This window comes from Abramis brama (assembly GCF_963993115.1).
Source record: "Abramis brama genome assembly, chromosome: 18".
In the NCBI taxonomy this organism is placed as follows: Eukaryota; Metazoa; Chordata; class Actinopteri; order Cypriniformes; family Leuciscidae; genus Abramis; species Abramis brama.
Window position 1 is genome coordinate 31499992 of NC_139980.1, and position 22433 is coordinate 31522424.

At 36.0% G+C, this 22433-nt stretch overlaps 1 protein-coding gene and 1 long non-coding RNA gene across 2 annotated transcripts; one reads left to right on the plus strand and one right to left on the minus strand.

Annotated features, from left to right (window-relative positions):
• Nucleotides 1–995: 995 nt before the first annotated feature.
• Nucleotides 996–22013, plus strand: lpin1b (lipin 1b). Its single transcript, XM_084091853.1, has 20 exons — nt 996–1229; nt 7113–7313; nt 7409–7501; nt 9441–9655; nt 9759–9845; nt 10647–10761; nt 10893–11157; nt 11241–11334; nt 11974–12134; nt 12344–12437; nt 12512–12581; nt 13648–13740; nt 13859–13914; nt 14007–14145; nt 15929–16077; nt 16156–16242; nt 16322–16474; nt 19064–19178; nt 19352–19455; nt 20723–22013. The coding sequence occupies exons 1-20, from the start codon at nt 1137–1139 to the stop codon at nt 20886–20888; spliced, it is 2550 nt and encodes an 849-aa protein (XP_083947979.1). The 5' UTR covers nt 996–1136; the 3' UTR covers nt 20889–22013.
• Nucleotides 7298–9591, minus strand: LOC311068963. Its single transcript, XR_014603449.1, has 3 exons — nt 9459–9591; nt 7536–8942; nt 7298–7433 (listed from the first exon to the last, which is right to left on the minus strand). It is a non-coding gene; the product is annotated as an uncharacterized lncRNA (long non-coding RNA).
• Nucleotides 22014–22433: the final 420 nt, after the last annotated feature.

Sequence of the window (22433 nt, forward strand, 5' to 3'; positions counted from 1 at the left end):
CGACATGGGAAACTCGGTCAGAAATCCTTCTTCGTTAATCATATATTTATCTCCATTATTTAGGTTCATTATATATTTGTATTGTTTTTATTTATTAGGTTTTATTATATACATATTCAATATTCTCTGTCTTTTTGATGTTATTCTAGTTATTCTACTTTCCTATCACTTATCATAATTTGATTAAACTTAATATCTGCAAATAAATGAATATCTGCCCAAACAAATTGTAAAAAATCAAAGAAATTGAAAACTTCAGAATCTCATTAAAAAACATTTTAATAAACACTTGTGCCTACACACACACACACACACACACACACATTTTCCCCTTGTCGTTTTCCAATCCATTTTTTTTTTTTTTTTCACTGTTGAATATGCATTGTATATGAAAGTTACAATATAATTGAATGATAACATTTTAAGACAAATAAATAACACTAATGTAAACTAAAGAGATATAATTTTTTATATTATACATTTTTATTGTTTTTCATTATTTGGTTTATTATTTACATTAGCAATATTCAATATCAATTTCAATATTCAACAGTTTGCTGATTTGAAAGTCTTTTTTATTCGACCCAGGATATTTTACTTCCCTGTAACTTATCTATTATCTGATTGAGCTTAATATCTACAATATTTTTTTTAAACAAACAAACAAACAAACTGAAATGGAATCTTCAGAATCTAGAGCTTTTTCCTAAATATTTTTACACTTATAAACACAAAAACCCATGTTCCCTTTATTTAAGTTTATTTTCGCTTGTCTTTTTAATTCTGTCTTTATTTTTCCTTATCAGTTTATTTTCTTTGAATATTAATTTTGTGCTGATTTGAATGTGTCATTTTAATTTGTGCGTGTGTGTGTTTGGACTGTGAGGGTCTCACATGAACTTGACCCTCTCACATTACCGCAAACACACAGTTTACAGCAGTGTAGCAGGTAAATATAGAAACATTCTGTCTCTGCCATCCATGAACAAGCTGAAACGCAGAACTGGTCTGATCAAACAGGTCATCTGCAATTATTTGTAACTTTTTTACTGATTTCTTTTGCAAGATTTGCATATTTACAAGTCTGCATCAGATTTAAACTGGTTCTGGGGAGATCTGTGATCACTGCGCTTGCCATGCAGAGAGAGGATGAGGAGGATGAGAATGAAACTGGAGGTAACCAGGAATTCAGGAGCAGAGAAGAAGCCATTGACTCCAGCTGGTCCTGGGTAACCTGCTGGCTTTGTTTTGTTTTGTGTGTGTGTGTGTGTGTGTGTGTGTGTGTGTGTGTGTGTGTGTGTGCGTTTGATTTATATTACATTGTGGGAACCAAATGTCCCCACAAGGATAGTAAAACCTGAGATCACCTCCATTGTGGGGACCAGCCAGCGGTCCCCATGAGGGAAATGGGTTAATAAACATACTAAATTATATTTTTTTGAAAATGTAAAAATGCAGAAAGTTGTGTGTGATGGGTAGGTTTAGGGGTAGGGTTAGTGTAAAGAGATAGAATATACAGTTTGTACAGTATAAAAACCATTAAGTCTATGGAGAGTCCCCACAAAGATAGTGAACCAGACGTGTGTGTGTGTGTGTGTGTGTGTGTGTGTGTGTGTGTGTGTGTGTGTGTTTGGCAGCGTGTCTATAGCACCAGTTCAAAGTCTGGACACACCTAATAGTAAAGTCATCAGAACTAAATTAACACAAACAAAATATTATTAATTTCCAAAATATTATTAATTTCCAAAATATTATTAATTTCCATGATTTTTTATTATTTATTAATGTATTTTTTTCAGGCATGGAAATGAAAACAAATTCAGTTATTTCCAGGTTTTCTATGACTGTGGGAATGTTTAAAGTAAATAATATAATTAATAATGTCAAACAAATAATGTCAAAAATGTCACTCTCAGGATCATATAGCTTCTTCCGAAGTCGCCACACTTTGAGCGTATGTTACACTTGATGTTTTTCCTCCAATCTCTACTCCAACAATTGCATTAAAAAAGTTTTGTCAAGTACAAACAAAACAATACAGACTGTTTCAAAGCAGCTTCACAGTATTAACAGGAAAATAATTCAATGACACAAAAAGAGTTAATTTGCAACTCTAAAAGAAAACAGTGTCATTGTTCAGCTGAAGTCAATTCAGTGATGGCTATTACTGTGATTATATTTGTGTAAATAAATAAATTAAGCATAAGATTAGGAACAAAATTTATATTAACATCAGGTGTGTCCAAACTATTCACTGGCATATTAATGATCTGACATACTGTATATAGAAAAAATCTATATAGTCGGTGTTGGCATTTTGGGCAATGAGAATCAGAGTGAGCAGAATTGATTAATGTCTCTATAAAGTGATCGGTAGTTTAGAGGTTTGATTGAATTAAAAAATGACCTGATTACAAGAATGATATAAGCCATAACTGCTGTTGTTAATGCATTTACAAAATTGTCATTTTTTTTCCTATTCTGCCTATAGTCACGTAAAGCATGTTGCAGGTTGTTGGCGCTATATACACTTCAAGGTGTTTTAAATAAATGTGAGTTTTTGATAATTCTAAAGACAATTTTGGCACTCGTCAAATATAAAAGATGAAAACCAGCTGAGACCCACTGAATAAGCAAAGTAACAAAGTAGACAGATTGAAAAGACGCATGAGTAAACAGAGCCAAAACTCAACTCAACTGGGCTGTTTTACCCATCAGACTGTGGTTGGTAGAGCAATAACACGTGAGTGTGACTCAAAACCAGTCTCTCGTTTCCTTTTTTTCTCTCTGTCTGTCTGCTGTTCTCACAGCACTGAAAGAGTCTGTTACATGCATATCTACTAATGTGGTCTGTCTGATGCACAGAAATTGACTCTTTTTTATGGTTAGTCTTTCCACTCACAAATACAACTGTATAATGTTTAGAAACAGTCTGGCCTTGTAACATACATTATGCACTTGTATTTGTTAAGACAACAAAATATGACTTTAACTGTCACCTGTTAAATCATATTATCACATTTCTGGCGTGTTTGACTGACTCCCATTTATTTATTTTTTGCAGAAATGTATTTACTGGAAAAGGAAGAGCTCAAAAGCCTTCAAGCTCCAAACATTTGACATGTACAGACAGATAGATAGTTTATGAATGTATAATTTGCCTATAGCAAAATACAAAGACAAAGGCCTATTATGTTTTCATAAAATCTAGCTACAAATGTCTTTACATTTAGGCTACATAAAATACATAGTTTACAAGCCTAAATTTTCTTTAAAACCCCTTTTCATTATTGTAGAAAGTACACATTTTATTACTGTTTTAGTTTATTAGTTTATTTTAACTTGCATTTAGGTCAATCTTTCGACATGCAAAGTGCTAAAAACAGCAGACATCGAATGTCAGTGAAAGCTGCTCACTGATTGGACAAGAGGATCACCTTACAGCAGCTACTCGGAGAAAAGAGAACGGCGCGCTGATTGGTCAATGTCATCACCTCACAGCAGCCACTATGCGTCATGAATGCTGAGCGCTGATTGGTCAGAAGGATCACCTCACAGCTGTCACTCAAAGCGGTACCTGCAAGAGCCCAAAATAAAACAAACTATCAGCGCCCGCCCACAACTTATCGGCTCTCTTTCAGTTTCTTCTAACAGCCGGATAATTCAAAATATTCCTTTACTAAATGCGGTCTATTGTCATGTGAAACGTGGGAGGCGACGTCCGAGCGTGAATGAATATAAAATTAATCTGACGAGAAGTCATTTTCACCGATTGGCTGATCGGCGTCTTTTCTCAGCAGGGTTTTTTTTTTTTTAAGCCTATGTGACGTCACTCACATCGATCCGCTAACACACGGAATATGAAAATGAAATTACAGAGAGAATATGAACGCATGAATGATACTGTGTTTGTCCTTCACTCTTCTGTAAACACGATGAGCTGAACGGAGCTTTACTGGAGGTGAGAGAGACTTTATACATACTGTCGTCTAATTCATTATGTTTATGTGTGTAATATGCCACCCTACATCAAGTTATTGATGTTTTGGGATGTTTTATTAAACTGAAATTGTGATGTTGACATTCTTAAGTGATGTCTGTAAACATTGTTTTCGGATTCAATCTGATTACATAAGTGATATAATGACAGCTGTTGATGAGTCATTATTCTCCTTTACACTTAAATTCAGAGCTGATATTTTATCACATTTATTACTGTACTGATGGCTCATATCTTCTACAATATATGATAACAAGCTACAATATAATTGAATAACATTTAAAGAAATTATTCTATAATATATATGAATTAAATAATAAACAAGTAGCCTATAAATAAATAATAAAATCATAATTTTATATTATAATTATAAAATAGCGTTATAATATTACTATAATGCTTGATGCTGTGTTTTTGTTATCTTCTTGTACAGCGACCTTGAGCTTGGGAAAGGCGTTTTATAGATAAAACTTATAATTATTATTAAAATACAGAGGTGTAAAGTCCAGGGGTCAGAAAGTAAAAGTCCTGCCATATGTTTATTCCACCCATGAATGTATTCATCTCCTGACTGAAAAACTGTGCTAATTAGCAAATCCAGGTGATTGGAACAAAATACTAAGGAGGACTTTTACTTTCTGAACCTGGACTTTACACTGTTAAAGTATAATTCAGTAATATGAAATTATTGAATATAAATAACTGTTCTGTGCTGCTGAGGAGATTATAAGACAGATCATACTCTCTCTCTCTCTCTCTCTCTCTCTCTCTCTCTCTCTCTCTCTCTCTCTCTCTCTCTCTCTGTCTCCCTCTCTGTCCTCTGAGTCTGTCCTTTTCGCATGTGAAGGATAATTTTGAGTAATGTGGTGAATTCTCAGCTTTGGGCTCAAACGGTTCACTTCTAAATTGCTTCAGTGAGAAACTGATGGCTTTAAGGTCCTCTTCTTCTCTGTATATTTCCGGAATAATCTGTTCTTTTAACTCAGCTGGCATGTCTGGGGCTGACATTATTCACTTATGGAGGAATATGAAACCAGGAGAAGTACAGCAGCGATAATCACACTGAGACTGTGTGTCTACATACAGAACATATTCTGACATCTGATCCTCCTGTGGCGTTTGACAGACATATGTTCATTATTAGTGTCTGTAAGTGTGTATGTATGTTATGATCAGATCAATGACCTTTGTGATCAGCTGAGGACTAAACGTTTCATATCGTTGAAACATATTCATATTGTCCAGAGAGTCTTTGATAAAAGCATCATGTGTGTTTGATCAAGTACGAAAGTAACTGGTGACATAATTCCTGCTTGTACAGTGATAAACTCTCAAGAGCTTCACCAGAGATCCTGAAAGAAAATCAATAACTGCTAGTGAGGGTTTCAGATTGACCAGAATGGAAAAACAACTGGATAGCAATTCCAAAAAAAGACGTGTTTGTGTCAAAAGTCACTTTGTTTGACTGACAAATCGACGGGATGTACAGAGAAATTAAATGTTTCAGAATTTGACGTTGTTCATTAATTCAATTAAATGTACATTTTTTTGTACAGAGAAAAGAAAAATAAACGGAAAATAGCGTTGCTGTTGCCATGAGATGCATATGTGAATGTTTGGCTAAAAAGATGTGTCTTTAATCTAGATTTAAACTGGGAGAGTGAGTCTGAGCCCCGAACATTATCAGGAAGTGATTGGTACTACCAAAAGACCAGAGTTTTGTGATTTTAAAGAGAGTGATGGATTGTAAGGCGATAGAAGATCGGAGCTAGCCCGTTCAGGGCCTTATAGGTCAGTAGCAAGACTTTATAATTGATACAGAACTTAATGGGTAATCAGTGTAGAGATGATAAAATTGGGGTTATATGATCACAATTTTCTTGACCTGGTAAGAACTCTAGCAGCTGCATTTTGGACTAACTGTAGATTGTTCATTGTGGATGCAGGACAGCCAGCTAGTGATGCATTATAGCAATCTAGTCTAGAGGTCATGAATTCATGAGCTTTTCTGCATCAGAAATGGTGGAACTAATTCTATATTTTCTAATAATATTACCAAGGGGCTGCATGTATATTGAAAATAGCAGAGGGCCTAAAACAGACCCTTGAGGTACTCCATAATTTTTTATAACTGATGATAACGTAGATGGGGCCTGAATCTTGACTGACATTTTTTCATAGATATAAGGAATGAGCACAATTGAGCAGACACACATTTTTCTAGAATTCAGAAAAGTGTAAATGCATTGCCAAAACATGCATAAAGACACCTTTTACAAACCAATTCCAAATGTTTTATTAGGTGTAATCTATTAAATGCAATTAACAAATTATCTAATACCATTAAATATAAAGTGTATTTATAATATGTATTATTTGATTAAATTAGGGCTTGTTTTGTTTGTTTTATATATAGGGTTTGGTTATTCAGACCAATAAGAGACTATTAACTACAATTCTTCCTTTTTACTATACAAATGTGTCATTACATGTCTACAAATGTATAAATTTGATTCGAGATCAGGTAAAAATCATATAGACTAGGGCTGGGCAACTCTGGCCCTCCGGATCCACTGTCCTTTAGCAAACACACCCGAACAAGCTAATTAAGTTCTTCACTATTACTAGAAAGCTACAGGCAGGTGAGATTCAACCTTGATTGAAACTCTGCAGGAAAGTGGATTTCGACGGCCAGAGTTGCCCAACCTTGATATAGACTTGAACCCTATAGTTAATGGGTTCACAGAGATCATTGGAATTTCGAAAACATCTCAAATGACGTAACGAAGCCTCATTTACTGAAATCGCATCACTTTGGCAGTTTGACAGGCGCTCTGAATCACTGGTTCAGAAAAAGATGATTTGCAAAGGTTTCAAAGATTCACAAAGCAGTGTTTCAAAACCGCCCATGTGCCTTTAGAGCATTGCTATGTGATTGCTAGGATGTTTTGGGTGGTTGCATACTGGTTCATGGCAAAAACGTCCACCTTAAATGTCTATGACATTCTGTTCTCTTCTTCAATGTAATTCTGAAAGTACTTTAATATAAGAAAATTGCACACTTCAAAGAGTTTGTTCCATTGATGACATTTCTCCTCCTTTCTCCATGTAGACTCAGACCATGAATTACGTGGGTCAGTTGGCAGGCCAGGTGTTCGTGCAGGTGAAGGAACTCTACAGGGGTCTGAATCCCGCCACACTGTCCGGCTGCATCGATGTCATCGTTGTCCGACAGCCGGATGGAGCTCTGATCTGCTCTCCATTTCACGTGCGCTTTGGAAAGATGGGTGTCCTGAGATCACGAGAGAAAGTGGTGAGTGTACACTTGAGATAACAATATGTTGTCTGACCTCCCTATGATATCTGGTTGGTCCATAATGGCTGATCTTCTCTCTTTCTGTCAATCAGGTGGACATTGAGATCAATGGGGAACCTGTGGATTTGCACATGAAGTTAGGCGAGAATGGAGAAGCGTTTTTTGTTGAGACGAAAGACAATCAGGTGCAGAACAAAAGAGAAACATGCAAACACTCACCTTTTGCTCACCAATATTCATGCTTGTTTCCTTTTTACAGCTTTGGGCTGGATTTCCCGAAACCTTCTTAACGCTACGTCGTTCTTAAGTTACACCTTAAGCTGTACCTTATCGTTAATATGTGTTTCCCGAAACATTCTTAGTTAAGTATACCTTCTGTAAGTCATACGTTCGGAAGGTTGGTCTGGACAACTCTTAGCTTTACCTTATCACTATTGCAGGTCTATTATTCTGAAGTTTTAATATACCCAGACAGTGTTCAATTAGGCTAATTCAAGTGTTTTCATGCAAATAATAAAATTGTCATTATACGGATTGTTGTTAGATTTTTAATTATATTATCCAAAGGTACATCAGCTGCCGAACCATTAAAGGCTTAATAGTCTATTTAAAGGGAATGATTGTGGTGGGAGTTTGCTCAAACTATGGCAGCGATACAGCGAATAGTTGTTCTAAAAGACGGCGCCGTCTGCGGAGCGCTTTCAAAGGCCAGTGAAAGCATACTGCCAGTTAAGTCCTATTCGGACGCTAATTGTTTATCATGGGCTCGTACGATATTTTAAACATTTACAGGGGTAAGTGATTTTATTGCCGTCCGAATCCATAATGTCAGTGTTTTTTCTCACCCAACCCACGTAAAAATCCCTGGCCAAATTGTTTTTTGACAAACAGGTCGTGTGGTAGTTTAATTGCCGTCTGAATCCACATCCCTGAGTTTACAAGAAAAGATTCAAAATTCACTGTTTAAATCCTTTTTGGTCACTGCCGAGCACCGTACGTAAGATGTAAACTTTTATTACTGAAATGCTGGAAAGTATTTCCAAGAACAGTATTTCATCGCAGCTCCGCCTCAGCGAACAAAAATGGGAAAGAGAAGAAAGCACGTAAAATTTTTGAAATGGTTATTGTGGCAGCAATATATGTTACAATTTTAAAATATGTAGGCTAGGCTATTATAGGCTATTATAGTTTGGATTATTTTTTATAATGTCCAATAGTCCTAATAAATGTAATTTCAACTATTTCTGAAGTGCTTCTTTTATAAAGAACACCACTTCCTAGCATAAAGCAGTGAAACAGCGCCTGGACAAGAGATTTATTGATTCTCGAGGCATCAATATCGACCAATTCAGCACCATCGCCACGGACAGCACCGGGTAACGTCGCACGTAAGAAGGTATATCTTAAACAGCTTTCTAAGGTATAGTTCGGGGAACACGCCTAGTAATGGTATACCTTTAGTTAAGTTATACCTTAAGAGTCTTCGTAGCGCGCTAAGAGACAACGTTATCGGGAAACTCAGCCCCGGTCACACTAGACTTTGTGCTCATTCACTTCTATTCATAGTGTGTGCCGGAGATCTTAATCCAGCTTTCTAGAACTGAAGTGCATTTTGGAGCAGTGATTCTAGAACAGAAAAGGAACACTTTTAGAATTTAGAATACTTTAGAAGGAAAATTCTAAAAAGTAACAGAACAGTTCTAGAACAGTACAATGATTTTAGAACGAAGCATTATTGTAGAATAGAATAGTGTTTTGGAACAGATTAGTGTTCCGAATGGGATCATATCGAAAGAAATACAGGAAGTAAATATAGGAAGTGTGGTAAGACCACTGTAAATGTGACGCTTGTTTTTGAGAATCAGAATTTGTGGTTCTGAGATCAGCTGTGGGAACATCCTGTTTTTTTTGCCCACAGTCTTATTTTCATCATTTCATCTCTATAGTTCTCATCTAATACTTCTGATTATTACACACTTTACATTTAACAATATTATGTGACCTCTTTCAGAGCCAAAACAAACGTATTATTGGTGTCTGTTGATTGCTCCCAGCTGAGTTTACAGTACCACGCTTGTTTGATCAGATCTCAGATTAACTTTCTTTTCTGACGATTCCCTACAGGGAGTGATTCCTTCTTACCTGGCCACATCTCCCATTCCTTCCGACGGGGGTTTTCTGATGGGCTCCTGCACTGAGAATGGAATGATGAAGAAGAGGAGGAAGAGGAGAAGGAAGTGCAGGTTGGAGGATGTGAAGAAGGAGGAGAGTGTGGAGTTCTCAGAGGAGGAACTGTTCAACATCGACATCAGTGACAGCGAGCAGCCCGGTCAGAACAGGTCGGCTGATCTTTTAAGCCTTTTTCGACCGAATACATAAATCTCAAAATGAAGTAGTATGAACACCAACACTGTTATCTTATGTATGTTTCTATGTGTGTAGAGACCTGCCGAATTCCAGTTCATCCACTGGAAACAAGCAAAACACAACTTATGCTCACTCAGATGGAGAGTGGACTCCTGTTCACAGGTAGAGCCCAACACACACACACACACACACACACACACACACACACACACACACACACACACACACACACACACACACACTAAAATTGAGTTTTAAATCCCTCAAGTTAATTTAGGCATTATAATGTACAGTATGAAAAATGTGAGTTTTGTTCAAGATTACATTTAACAGTGAAATTATTAGTGCTAAAAATATATATTTATAATATTGGCAGATTAAAAAAAAAAAAAAATCGATTCAATTAAAAAACAGATCTTTCAGGCATCATATATAAAAAATATATGCACTATAAACATTCAAAAGTTTGGGGTCTGTACGATTTTTATTTTTAAAGAAATGATTATACTTTTTTTTTTAGAAAAGATGCATTAAATTGATTAAAAGTGACATTTATAATAGTTAATAATAGTATAATAATTTAAAAAAGATTTCTATTCAAAATAAATGTTTTTGAACTTTCTATTCATCAAAGAATCCTGAAAAAATGTATCACAGTTTCCACAAAAAATTATGCAGCACAACTGTTTTCAGCATTAATAATAATCACAAATGTTTCTTGAGCTGCAAATCAGTATATTAGAATGATTTCTAATATAAAGATATAAATATAAAGGAACACAGAGACTCGCTCACACACCCTTATTCACAATTATAAAAAATATAACACTGTCAGTGTTCTCTTTTTTTAATCTTTATTTGCATAGTATTGATGAGTTTTGCATGTATGTAAAATGAATGTAAAACTCCAGTTTGTGCAGTAAAGGAATATATTTTTTCTTATTATGTCCTTTTTCTCTCCAGTCCTAATGTGTCTCGTCCCTGCACCCCTAAGAGTGACTCTGAACTGCTTTGTAAAGGTCAGCAGGAGGATTCGGACATGTTGTGGTCCTGGGGGGAGTTACCACAAGCTGCCAAGGTCAGAATTATCCTAAAATCCAACTCACTGACACATTAACCCAACTAACAGCAACTATAACGTCAATGTGATTCGAAAGACCCCTCATTTATTAAACTCATACTTACCTCATAATAAAAATGTATTTACAGCCATCGTTTCTGTCTGCGAAACCAAACGTCCTGCCTGCGTGCCCACTGTCAATCCCAGTCTCTGACAACACACATTTCAGAGTCATCCCTGAAACTGCTGTCCATCATCATGACAGCAACAGGACATTACATGCTGATGGCCAATCAAACAGAGCGAAAGAGTTTGAAAAGCGGGATGTGACACCAGCAGCTTGCGTGATGTCTGAGGTTGAGGAGGGAGGAGCAAATACTGGACCCCGCCCACAAAATAAGACTAAAAGAAAAGGTTATTTACTGCATAATTTTGGGGTTAAAAATTCAGTTTTTGTGTATTACTTAATTTATGGTGTTTTGTGTGTACTCATGCAGATAAGAAAAGTCGCCATCTGGGTTCTGATGGCGTGTATTTGGATGATATAAAGGATTTGGAGCCGGAGGTGGCGGCACTTTACTTCCCTAAAAGGTGCGGCATCCTAATTTCACTTCTCTATAAAGCTTTATTAACCCTGTAAAGCCTGACATATGAAATAATAGTTAGAAAAAATATTTTTTAAATGGAACAGTTTGGAACCTTTAGACAAAATATTTTTAAAAAGTTATTTTTTTCTATCATAATTTTGTATCAAAAATGTAAGTTTTGAGTATCATATTTGATGCTTTTATAGCTCACATAGTATGATGTAATTAGAATATGGAGCTCATACTCAAGGAGGAAAGTTTTATTCACAGGCCCAATCTGAGAAAAAACTTGGCGCATATTTTTATGGCCAAAAAGTAAAATGAATGAAAATGAAATTTGGATAGCTTGTAATGTAATTCAGTGATATCTTTATAACTGTATAGAGTTGTATATAAATATCAGCTGTTACTCTATATCTCGTAATAATGTCTTAGTAAGATGATATTTATATGCTTAGTTTTATGATCAAAGTTCTGTTTTTATTGTAGCTGGGCAAAACATAATGCAGTGCAACACAATGATGATTGAGAGAGTGATAGAATATGATAGAGTCGGCTTTATCAAATATTTGTATGCTAGAATGACTAAGACTGCTTATATCAACAATGGAACATTGTATTGCTTGTTTTTGTGTTTTCTCAGTGGTTCAGAGCGTTTGGGTGAGAATGGTGTCCGCAGTGTGACCGTGTCTCCTCAGTCTATGTGCAGCTCAGGAGCAGACAGCGGAGTGGACAGTTACGACCTTCCCACAATGGCCATCTCTCTCTGTGGAGGCCTCACAGAAAACAGAGAGATCACTAAAGGTGCACAGACTCGCTCACAAACAGCACTGCACATTACGTATGTACAACAGGAGTCAGGACTACTTGCTTGAAATGCATTCATTAAGCATTCAGGACTGCATTTGCGTACGTGTGTAGAGTATCTGTCTGGCCTTAATCTTACATTCACTCAAACTAATACATATTTATGCATTCCTATTGATTTCCTGTCCTCTCTCTCTCTCATTCAGAGCATTTCCAGCAGAAGTCTGTGTCTTTTCAGCAGTTTGCTGATAATCCATCCATCATTGATGACCCTAATCTGGTGGTGAAGATCGGCTCTAAGTGAGGTTCACATTACTGTAATCGATTCTCACCTCATTTGTCTTGGACTGAAATAACAGCTGCTATTTTTGCAGGTATTATAACTGGAGCACTGCGGCTCCTATTATGCTGGCTATGCAAGCCTTCCAGAAACCATTACCTAAGGTACACACACACACACACACACACACACACACACACTATCTACAGTCTCTCTTTCTCCAGTAACATTTGGAAGTCCGATTCATTTTAGCAAATCAATTAATTCAGATGTTTTATTTCAGTGAACTTATTCAAACAATTGATTCACTGATTAATTTGACTCACTCAATAGTTCTCCCAGAAGTCCCTGTGCCGCATTTTATGACTGTTTTTGTATTGAAATAAATATTTAGTTAATACTGGTATCACTTATATAAATTATTTAATCACATATAAAATTATGGACGATACAGATAAACTGATTATTTTAATGCAATAAGTTAAAAAATAAATAAAATGAAAATGGATATTCACTCTGAGATTTTTATAAAAAAAGAACATTTAAAAGCCATGGCATGATTTTTAAAATTATTTTGATATGTTCCAAGTATTAAAAATATGGGAAATGAGCATGCACTATTAAATATCTAGTATTGTCCGATAACGCATATAAAAATAAAATAAAAGATAAAAATATTAAGCAGCACAAGTTTTCAATGTTGATAATAATAAGAAATGTTTCTTGAGCAGCAAATCAACAAATTAGAATGATTTCTAAAGGATCATGTGATGTTTTTACAGTATTTTTTTGATCAAATAAATGCAGCACTGGCGAGGATAAGAGACTTCTTTCAAAAACATTAAAAAATCGTACCAACCCCAAACTTTTGAATAGTATATCGCAACTGCAAATGACGGTTGTAGTTTGACAATCACATTTGTAAGATGACTCGCAATGACGCTGTAATCAAGTTTTACCATCTGTTCTCTTGTCCTGTGTATCACCTCCCTGTGTGTGTGTGTGTGTTTTAGTTTGCAGGGCTCAGTCATGTGTGTTCTGGGCTGGAGTCTGTTTTCTGTCACCTGCTTAATTTCTTTAGTTCCTCAGTTCGTTGCACTAGTTTTTATCAACCATCTTCCCTGCATGAGAGTCCAGCATGTGTTTGAGTCTTTGTGCCTTCAGTTTCTGAGGGTTTATTTTGAGTTTTTCAGTTATTTAGCATTACGCTTGTGTGCATGTCCCTCACAGGCCACCGTAGAGAGACTCATGAAGGAGAAGATGCCCAGAAACCGAGGAAGATGGTGGTTTTCATGGCGAGGAAGAACAAACAGTGCCAAACCGGTACTCAGTCAGATTTGTACACACATCCACGGGCTTTGTTTCAAATGATGCACTGGTTGTTGAGATACTGAAACTGATTGTCCAGTTTTGTGACTTTTTCATGTCTTTGTGTTTGCAGGATTCAGTCTCAAGCGGTTCAGCCTGTGCTGCAGGAGACGAGACCATCAAGAACAGGTTCAGATCTGATGGATTCATCATACCATTTCATCTGAAATTATATTGCAGTCTGTAATTATTCATACGTTTAACCAAGTGTTTGTTGACAGACGGAAAGACGAGTCCTCTTCCAGCGATGAAGATCACTTATCTGCCAAACAAACCCCTGTACCCGTTCACACAGACGCCGTCCCTGCTGGAGGGGGCGTGTCCTATCAGAAAACTCTCCGCCTTTCTTCAGAACAACTCGTAAGATTATTGAATTTAATTAAAGGGATAGTTCACCAAAAAAAGAAAAATCTCTCATAATTTACTTTCAAACTATAATCAGTCTCTGTGAGTTCATAATAATACAAGTGAATGGGTGCTGCTCAGATGATGCTTGAAAAACCACACACAGTGATTGTGAGGGTAATCCATCACTTTTTAATATGGTCTATTATTGTCATACGATCACAAGGGGTGCGTTGTGATGCGTGACATAAGTGTGTTGTGAAGTTTGCAAGAGAAGAAGCGTGATTTATAGTTAAACAAGTTAAAAATATAAGTATTTTTCTTACACACACCTATCATTTCATCCACTGGGGTCGTATGGATTAGTCATGATTGCTGTGTGTGGTTTTTCAAGCGTCTACCGAACAGCACCCCTTCACTAGCATTATACTGATTATTTTCCTAAAAATTGGAAGAAAGAAAGTCGTATACATCGGGGATGGCATGAGTGTGAGTTAAATGATGAGATAATTTTTATTTTTAGGTGAACTATCCCTTTAAGAAACAAACTAACATTATATGGGGCCCTATTTTAACGATCTGAAACGCAAGTGTCAAAGCGCAAAGCGCAAGTAACTTTGTGGGCGGGTCTTGGCGCTGTTGCTATTTTCCCAGCGGGATAAATGACTCTTGCGCCAGGCGCAAATCTAAAATGGGTTGGTCTGAAGTAGCTTCATTATTCATAGGTGTGGTTTGGGCGTAACGTGAAATAAACCAATCAGAGCGTCATCTCACATTCCCTTTAAGAGCAGACGCGCTTTGTTCTAAAGCGGATTCCTATTATAACGGCGGATTTGCCAGGCGCGCGCCAGGAGCGGTTCACAGCCAAGGAGAGCAACGCTCTCGTCAGGGACGTTGGGGATGGAGAAACACACCCAAATTAACTTCGGTTAAAAAGGCGTATGATAATTTGGGTAAATGTGTAAGCTAGATGTATGCTTTTATAATAAATTGTCTATCTATCTATCTATCTATCTATCTATCTATCTATCTATCTATCTATCATAATAATGTATGATTTGCAAAAATGAAAACTGCTGCTTCTGTGAAGATGAGAGAATCAAAGTGTATGCGCGTTGTGCACACGCTACATTGATTATGGCCAAGCATGCGCCCTTAAAATAGTATATGAATAACATGCGCAACGCGCCACTGACTTTAAACTATTTTTTCCTGGTTAGTGGCGCAATTGTTTTCTAAACCTGCAAAATAGCATGAAGGAACGTTTGCGCCGGAACACGCCTCCTTTTTTGCGCTGAACCGCCCAGGGAGCGCAAGTTCATTCCCTAGTTTAGCGACGTGCTTCTGTGGAGGGAAAAGCGCGCTTTGCGCGGGTGCAAAATAGGAATGATACATGCGTCAGCGTACAAAGTCAATTGCGCTGGGTGCAAGATAGGGCCCATTATGTGGACTTCAGGTGAAAGAAATAATCATATGATTATTTATTTTATAATTTAATAAGATTTTTACAAGCTCAAAATGAGTGTTTAGGATGAAAATGAATTTAGAATTATCTTTTGGTAAATTTTACTACTAAAAAACGATTAAATCCAAAACAGTCAAGAACAGTAATAAACAGCAGTATTTTGCTATAAAACAGAAGACTTGGAATTTGAATCAGTGACTCATTCGAATGAACCAATTCAGTAGAATGAATCAGACTTTTCTACATACGAGAACAGGGCAGTTTAGAAGATGGTGAATTGCACACACTCACACCCCAACACTGATGGTGACAGAGTGTGTGTGTCTGCTGTAGGTCAGTCTGCAGCTAAAGGACGGTCTTAATGACGTGGTGTTCAGCGTGACGACTCAGTATCAGGGCACATGCCGCTGTGAGGGAACCATCTACCTGTGGAACTGGGATGATAAAATCATCATCTCAGACATCGATGGCACAATCACCAGGTGCATAATCATGAACATAATCGAAATCTTACACAATAATACATCAAATTGCTTTACGTTAATGTTCTTCTTTCATAGGTCAGATAAGTTGGGGCATATTTTGCCCACACTGGGTAAAGACTGGACCCATCAGGGCATCGCACGTCTGTATCATAACGTCAGCCAGTAAGAGACCACACCTGTTCCTCTGATTCTCGGCTATATCATCAGGATGAAGATTGAAATACTTATGTATGTTTTACAGGAATGGGTATAAGTTTCTGTATTGCTCAGCGAGGGCGATCGGTATGGCTAACATGACACGGGGTTACCTGCACTGGGTCAATGAGAGAGGAACCATGTTACCACAGGGACCCGTTTTACTGAGTCCCAGCAGCCTGTTTTCAGCACTGCACAGGTGATTACACACACTCACACACACTGCCTTATTAACTATATATCTGAAGACATCTCATTGAGTTATTTTGCTTTTACATTAAGCTTATTCCATCTTCATGTGTTCAATTAAAAATAAAAGACTTAAAGGGGTGGTATAATGCCCTTTTCACAAGATATGTCTTTGATGTCCCCAGAGTGTGTATGTGAAGTTTTAGCTCAAAATACCACACAGATATTTTTATAAAGCATGTTAAAGTTGTCACTTTTTGAGGGTGAGCAAAAACGCACCGTTTTTGTGTCTGTTCCTTTAAATGCAAATGAGCTGCTGCTCCCGGCACAGGGGGCGGAGCTTCAAGAGCTTGTGTCATTTTACCTCACACAGACATGCACTGAACATTTCAAAAACATTTAGCCTTTTATGTTCAAACTGGAGTCAGATGATGTCAACGGAGTCAATGATGGAGAGACTCAAGAAGAAGTGACAACATGGTCTGAATGGTTAGTTGATGAATTTATGTAGCTGATGTGTAGTTATCTTCTAGTCATTGATTAGCATATTCTGTCTTGATAATCTATAAATCGTGTTCCGGGGGCGGGGTTTATGTAAATTCTAGGGTTGGTGATGTCACTAACCCGGGAGGAATGTCGTGTAGTCTCTACCAGCCGTTTGTTGTAGTCCTTAAAAATCGATTTCTTTAAAAGCAAATATCTCCCTTTGCTTTGAACTTTGAGTGTTGTAACTTTGCAGATGTTGTTTATGCTCAAACAGCAACATTACACACTAACTAAAGTTAGAAAAGTGAAATCATATTCAACAACCGCTTTAAAACTAAAATTGTTTATTTACAGGGTTCCCGCGGTCTTAGAAGTCTTAAAATGTCTTAAATTCAGTTTGATCAAATTTAAGGTCATAAACAGTCTTAAATATCTTAAATGGTATAAAAAAAATGTCTTAAATATCATTTTTAAATTTTGGGGATAGAAAAACAGGAATCACGACATGGCCTAATATGATTATTAAACTTCAAAAGGCAATGATTTAATTAAATAAATGGTAGCGCAGCATTGTTCAAAGTCACTGTCACACGGCACTGTTCTGGCTTCAGTGCAGTGCGCAATCAATGACTACAGTTCATTCTTTGCTAATGATCTACTGTTGATGAATTATGACAATGTTTAATTTATGGTTTTTATTTTGTAATATGTTGTAGATGTTTGTAAGAGTGCATATTTCGGCTGCGTCTGAACTTTGGTAGCTGATTTGTTGCCTCGCTGCCTTATCAGGCAATGACTTTGTAGGCAGCGTTTACGCACGACGTAACCTCACGATAATAACTTCTGAGGCAGAGTAACGGTTTAACGATCTACAGCAAAATAGAGAGAGCTTTCGTGAAAACTAAGTACATATTTAATTACTACAATAGTAAAACGTTGGTCAAAAACGTACATTTACACAAACTGACCAACAACCGCAACTTTCAGACGCCATCTTTATTTTTCATCTTAACTGTCACAGAATGGAACGCACAGGATTGTGGGATATCAAAGGCAGCGAGGGATACATCTATGCTCGATGTTATGAAGGTATCTCAGGAGACAGGAAGTGACACTTACATTGGATTCGGACGTGCTTTGGATTTGAAGGCAGCATTTTTATCTTTCGGCCGCAGCCAGCATCTCCCTCATCTTTTTGAATGAGCAGCTGGAAGTAGTAAAGCATATACATTTCAAAATAAGGGTCCCAGTGTATTTTGGGCATATTTATAACCAAAAGTAACACTTTATGCATAGAATATTTTTTTTCCTGGATATTATCAGTATTTTGTTTACACAATACACCGCATCTTGCATTTAACACATTCAACATATATATTTTACTAGTATTGGCACAATAATCTTTTTTTAATGCCTTTCTATAAACACATTATAATTATATCAGCAAAATTCAATATCAATCATGTATATGAATAGATATAATTGTACATAAACTAGTTTCAATGCATGTATAAATTGAAGAAGCTTATACAGGAGTTACCATGTGTTATTTTAGTTTTATTAAAATTTTATTTTGAATTAGCTTTTATTTTTAGATATTTTTTTCATGTTCATTTTAGTTTAATTTTTAGTCATTTTGTTATGTCCTGTAGTCATTTGATTTGTTTTTATTTTTATTTTTTTATATTGCTATTTAACTATAATTTATTTTTATTTCAGTTTTAGTTTTAGTTAGTTTTATTTTTTATTAATTTCCAGTTCATAATGTTTGTTTCAACTTAAACTTATTTTAGTTTATTGCCAAGGAAACATTTATAATTTTCATTTTTCAAATAATATTTATATTATATTTTATTTCAGCTTAATGTCAATTAACCAAAATGTTTTTTAATAGTTTAAGCAAGAGAACCTGCAATACATTGATTTACTTTGAGATTGTATGGATTTGCTCTGCATGGACATACAGTATTGATTATATTTATGCTGGTCTGACACCCAAACCCAAATAAAGGACCTCTGCATAACAAATTAAAGCGACACTTCAGGGTGTCTGAAATGTTCCTCTCAACAAAAACACATGCACATACACACACTCTCTCTCTCTGCTTTTCAGGGAGGTGATCGAGAAGAGGCCGGAGAAGTTCAAGGTGGCGTGCTTGACAGATATTAAGAATCTGTTCCTCCCAAACACAGAGCCCTTCTACGCAGCGTTCGGGAACAGAGACACCGTGAGTGAACACGAGAGACGATGAGAATGCATAAATTGGTTCATTGGTCATCATATCAGCCATAATAAACATAATTATTAGCTAACTTATCAGTCAAAATAGTTTGCATACCTAATAAAGGTGATCTGTGCCATGTGTAGTTTTGTGATCTGTGTTTTGTAATGTGTCTGTAGGACGTGTTTTCCTATAAGGAGGTGGGGGTTCCCTTAAACAGAATCTTCACTGTCAATCCTAAAGGAGAACTGATCCAGGAACATGCCAAGACCAACATCTCATCGTGAGTGCACACTACTGACCAGTGCTGGGGAAGCTCCTTTAAAACTGTTGGGTCAAGATATGAGATACTCATAAGACAAGCTACTTTTTTTAAAAAAAAAAAAAAAAAAAAAGAGAGAGAGAGAGTTATCTATACTAGAAGCTACTATCAAAAAGTAGTAAACTATCTCACTGGGGAGGGAAATATTTACTTGAAGTACCCCTGAGATTTTAAGTTAATTTTCAATTTAACGACACATTTGGATATTCACGGTTCTTTGATGATGGTCACATGACATGCTGATAATGGTCACATGGCATTCAAGTAAGCATAAAATATTTAATCTTTTTTTATATTTTTTTTGTTTTATTTTAAAAAAATATTTAAATTAAATTATTAGTAGTAGTTATTAAAACAATTATATATTATAAAAAACTGTTGCAAGTTGTACTGCAAAGTAAAAATTTATATTATAACAATAACTTTATTTTACACTACAAGTTACAATACTAAAGTTTATGTCTTAAATTCTTTACTTTCAAATGCTTAAACCCTTGCGCTTACAACATTTCAAATCCTCTAGCTTTTATTTTGGCGGAATACTGGTGAAATTATGTAAAGTTACCGTAATTACGATGTTTCAACTTGTAAAAAGTGTTCATGTCCTCGTAGAGATCGTAATTACAACTTGTAAGCTGGGAATTTTCCGAAACCTCCTACTTGTACCACCTGACCTCTGCAGATTGGTTTAGGCGTTGATAGTGTTGTCATATAAACGCATAACAGCGCAGAGTAAAACGTCACGTGTTGTCATCGTGAAATTACAGTAATTACGACATGGCGTGAACGCAGCATAAAATCCTGTCCACAAAAATTTAGGAAATGATGCAAATATAAATAAAATATATATTTGGCATAAAATAATTCAGTGAAATGTTATTTGAAGTGGGTCATTTACAGTAAATAAAGCATCCAAACAAACCAATTCACTAAAATTAATCAATGCTTGATATGAGAGAGAGCGCTTAAGATGAGATGTTTGATTATTACCTCAGTTTGCTGGTCTGTGCGCACAATACACTGCGACTAAAATCAACACTGTAGCACACACAACACCACTACTATTTCTGGAAAAACTACGTTGTTATGAAGCTAAACTACAGTAGTCACACTACTGACAAAGCCAGGTGTGTTAATGCTTTCATTAGCTACTCCCTCAGTTAGCACTGTACTGACTGTGTGTGTGTGTGATATGAATGAGTGTGTCAGCTGTGGTTTACCTGTGCAGGTACGTGCGTCTGGGCGAGGTGGTGGATCACGTCTTCCCGCTCCTGAGGCGCAGTAGTTCGTGTGACTTCCCCTGCAGTGACACCTTCAGCCAGTTCACCTTCTGGAGAGAACAGCTCCCTCTGGTGGACGGGCAGATAGCGAGCACTGCCAACACCACTCGCTGAACAGCGGCACGGATCTACTCACGACATCACGTGTGGACGTTCGCGTAAACGGCACAGGAGGCAGAAACACAGATACAACAGACACAGGCTAATAACCAAAACTGAACATAGGCTACTGAAATCAGTGCAAACATATGAAAATCACTCGCAAAATTCATATGTTGGTCTGGACCTTAGAAAAAAATGCACTTTCTTTCAAAAAAATGTCATTTGTGATTTATAGTATATTGTACTAAACTTTTTTTAAATGTACCTTTTCAGTTTTGTTTGTGATCACAAGCTTTGTGTTGAAAAACGTGTTAATATATGAATGAAACTGAATAATGTTACAATTTCACACAATTTGAAATGTCCAGGTCAAATTTCACTCCAATTTTTTATTTTATTTTTTTTCACAAAATAAAGTAAAAATTATATATATACAGTAGGCTATATATATAGCATTTTGTGACAATTAGCCACCTTTTTATTTACTATAAGGTTAATGGTCCAAAAACACGTTTCTTGAACAGTTTCTGTGAGATTGACTCTTTTATTCTCTGAGAAATTAAAAAATAGCAAAGGAGAGAATATAGGATATGTTACATTTCTTTATTTTTGAATGGATATCATTGAACTCTTACATGGTAGCTTTTTGTTAATGTAGCCTACTTAGTAATATTTTATCTGTCTGATTATTGAAACGTTCTTCTGCGGTCATATCACAGCCGTATTCTGATATTCCTGCCTTCATATGTTTTTAACCAGCACTTTATGTGTTAAATTAAGAAAGATATGCTGTTATATTTTCTTATGAATTAATAATCATAACCCTGCTTGGGTTTCTTCCATTTTATTATGGTTTCAATGAGGTTTAAAGATTTAGATAGTTAGTTTATGAGACAGACTCAGTTTAAATATATGCTATATATGTAGCATGATGCTGATGATATAACTATGTTTTTTTTTGTTTTTTTCCCTTTTATTGAAAATAATTTTCAGTTATTAGTTCTTAAGAGGGAGTTTTTGGTATTTTTTTCTTCTGATTTTCTTTCAGTGAAAGAGCAGTTGTTCAGATTCTCAGGTGATTCTTCTTTGAAGGAAAATCCATCTGTTTCGATCTTCAATAAAATACTGCAGGAAATATACTGTGTCACTCATCATTTAATGCCTCAGTTTATTTAATTTATCGATAAATGAATATATCTGAGGTTTGAACAGTAAATGTTTATTACCTTCCAGTTTATACAGGTGCTAAAATTATTTACCATAAGATCAGAATGAGCTAAAACCAGGTCAAAACACAATGGCATGTGTGATCTGCCAAAGTTAAAGTTTTAAAGTGTTTTATATCCCTTTTAATTCCCTTTTATATCGCTTTTATTTTGTGATTATTTTAATTCCTTTCTGTGTAAAGCACTTTGAATGACCATGCATGAAATGTGCTATATAAATAAACTTGCCTTGCCTTGCCTAAAGCTCATCAATAATAAAATAGCATTCATTCATTCATTCATTCATATGGAAGTTTTTTCCTAACAGAATTAAAATGAAAATGAATTTTAA

Bases quoted from the DNA above. Each gene is read 5' to 3' on its own strand.
- lpin1b (XM_084091853.1), top strand. From the start codon at position 1,137: ATGCAGAGAGAGGATGAGGAGGATGAGAATGAAACTGGAGGTAACCAG. The intron at 1,230-7,112 runs GTAACCTGCTGG...TTCTCCATGTAG, and splicing joins TTGACTCCAGCTGGTCCTGG to ACTCAGACCATGAATTACGT. The intron at 9,656-9,758 runs GTCGGCTGATCT...CTATGTGTGTAG, and splicing joins GAGCAGCCCGGTCAGAACAG to AGACCTGCCGAATTCCAGTT.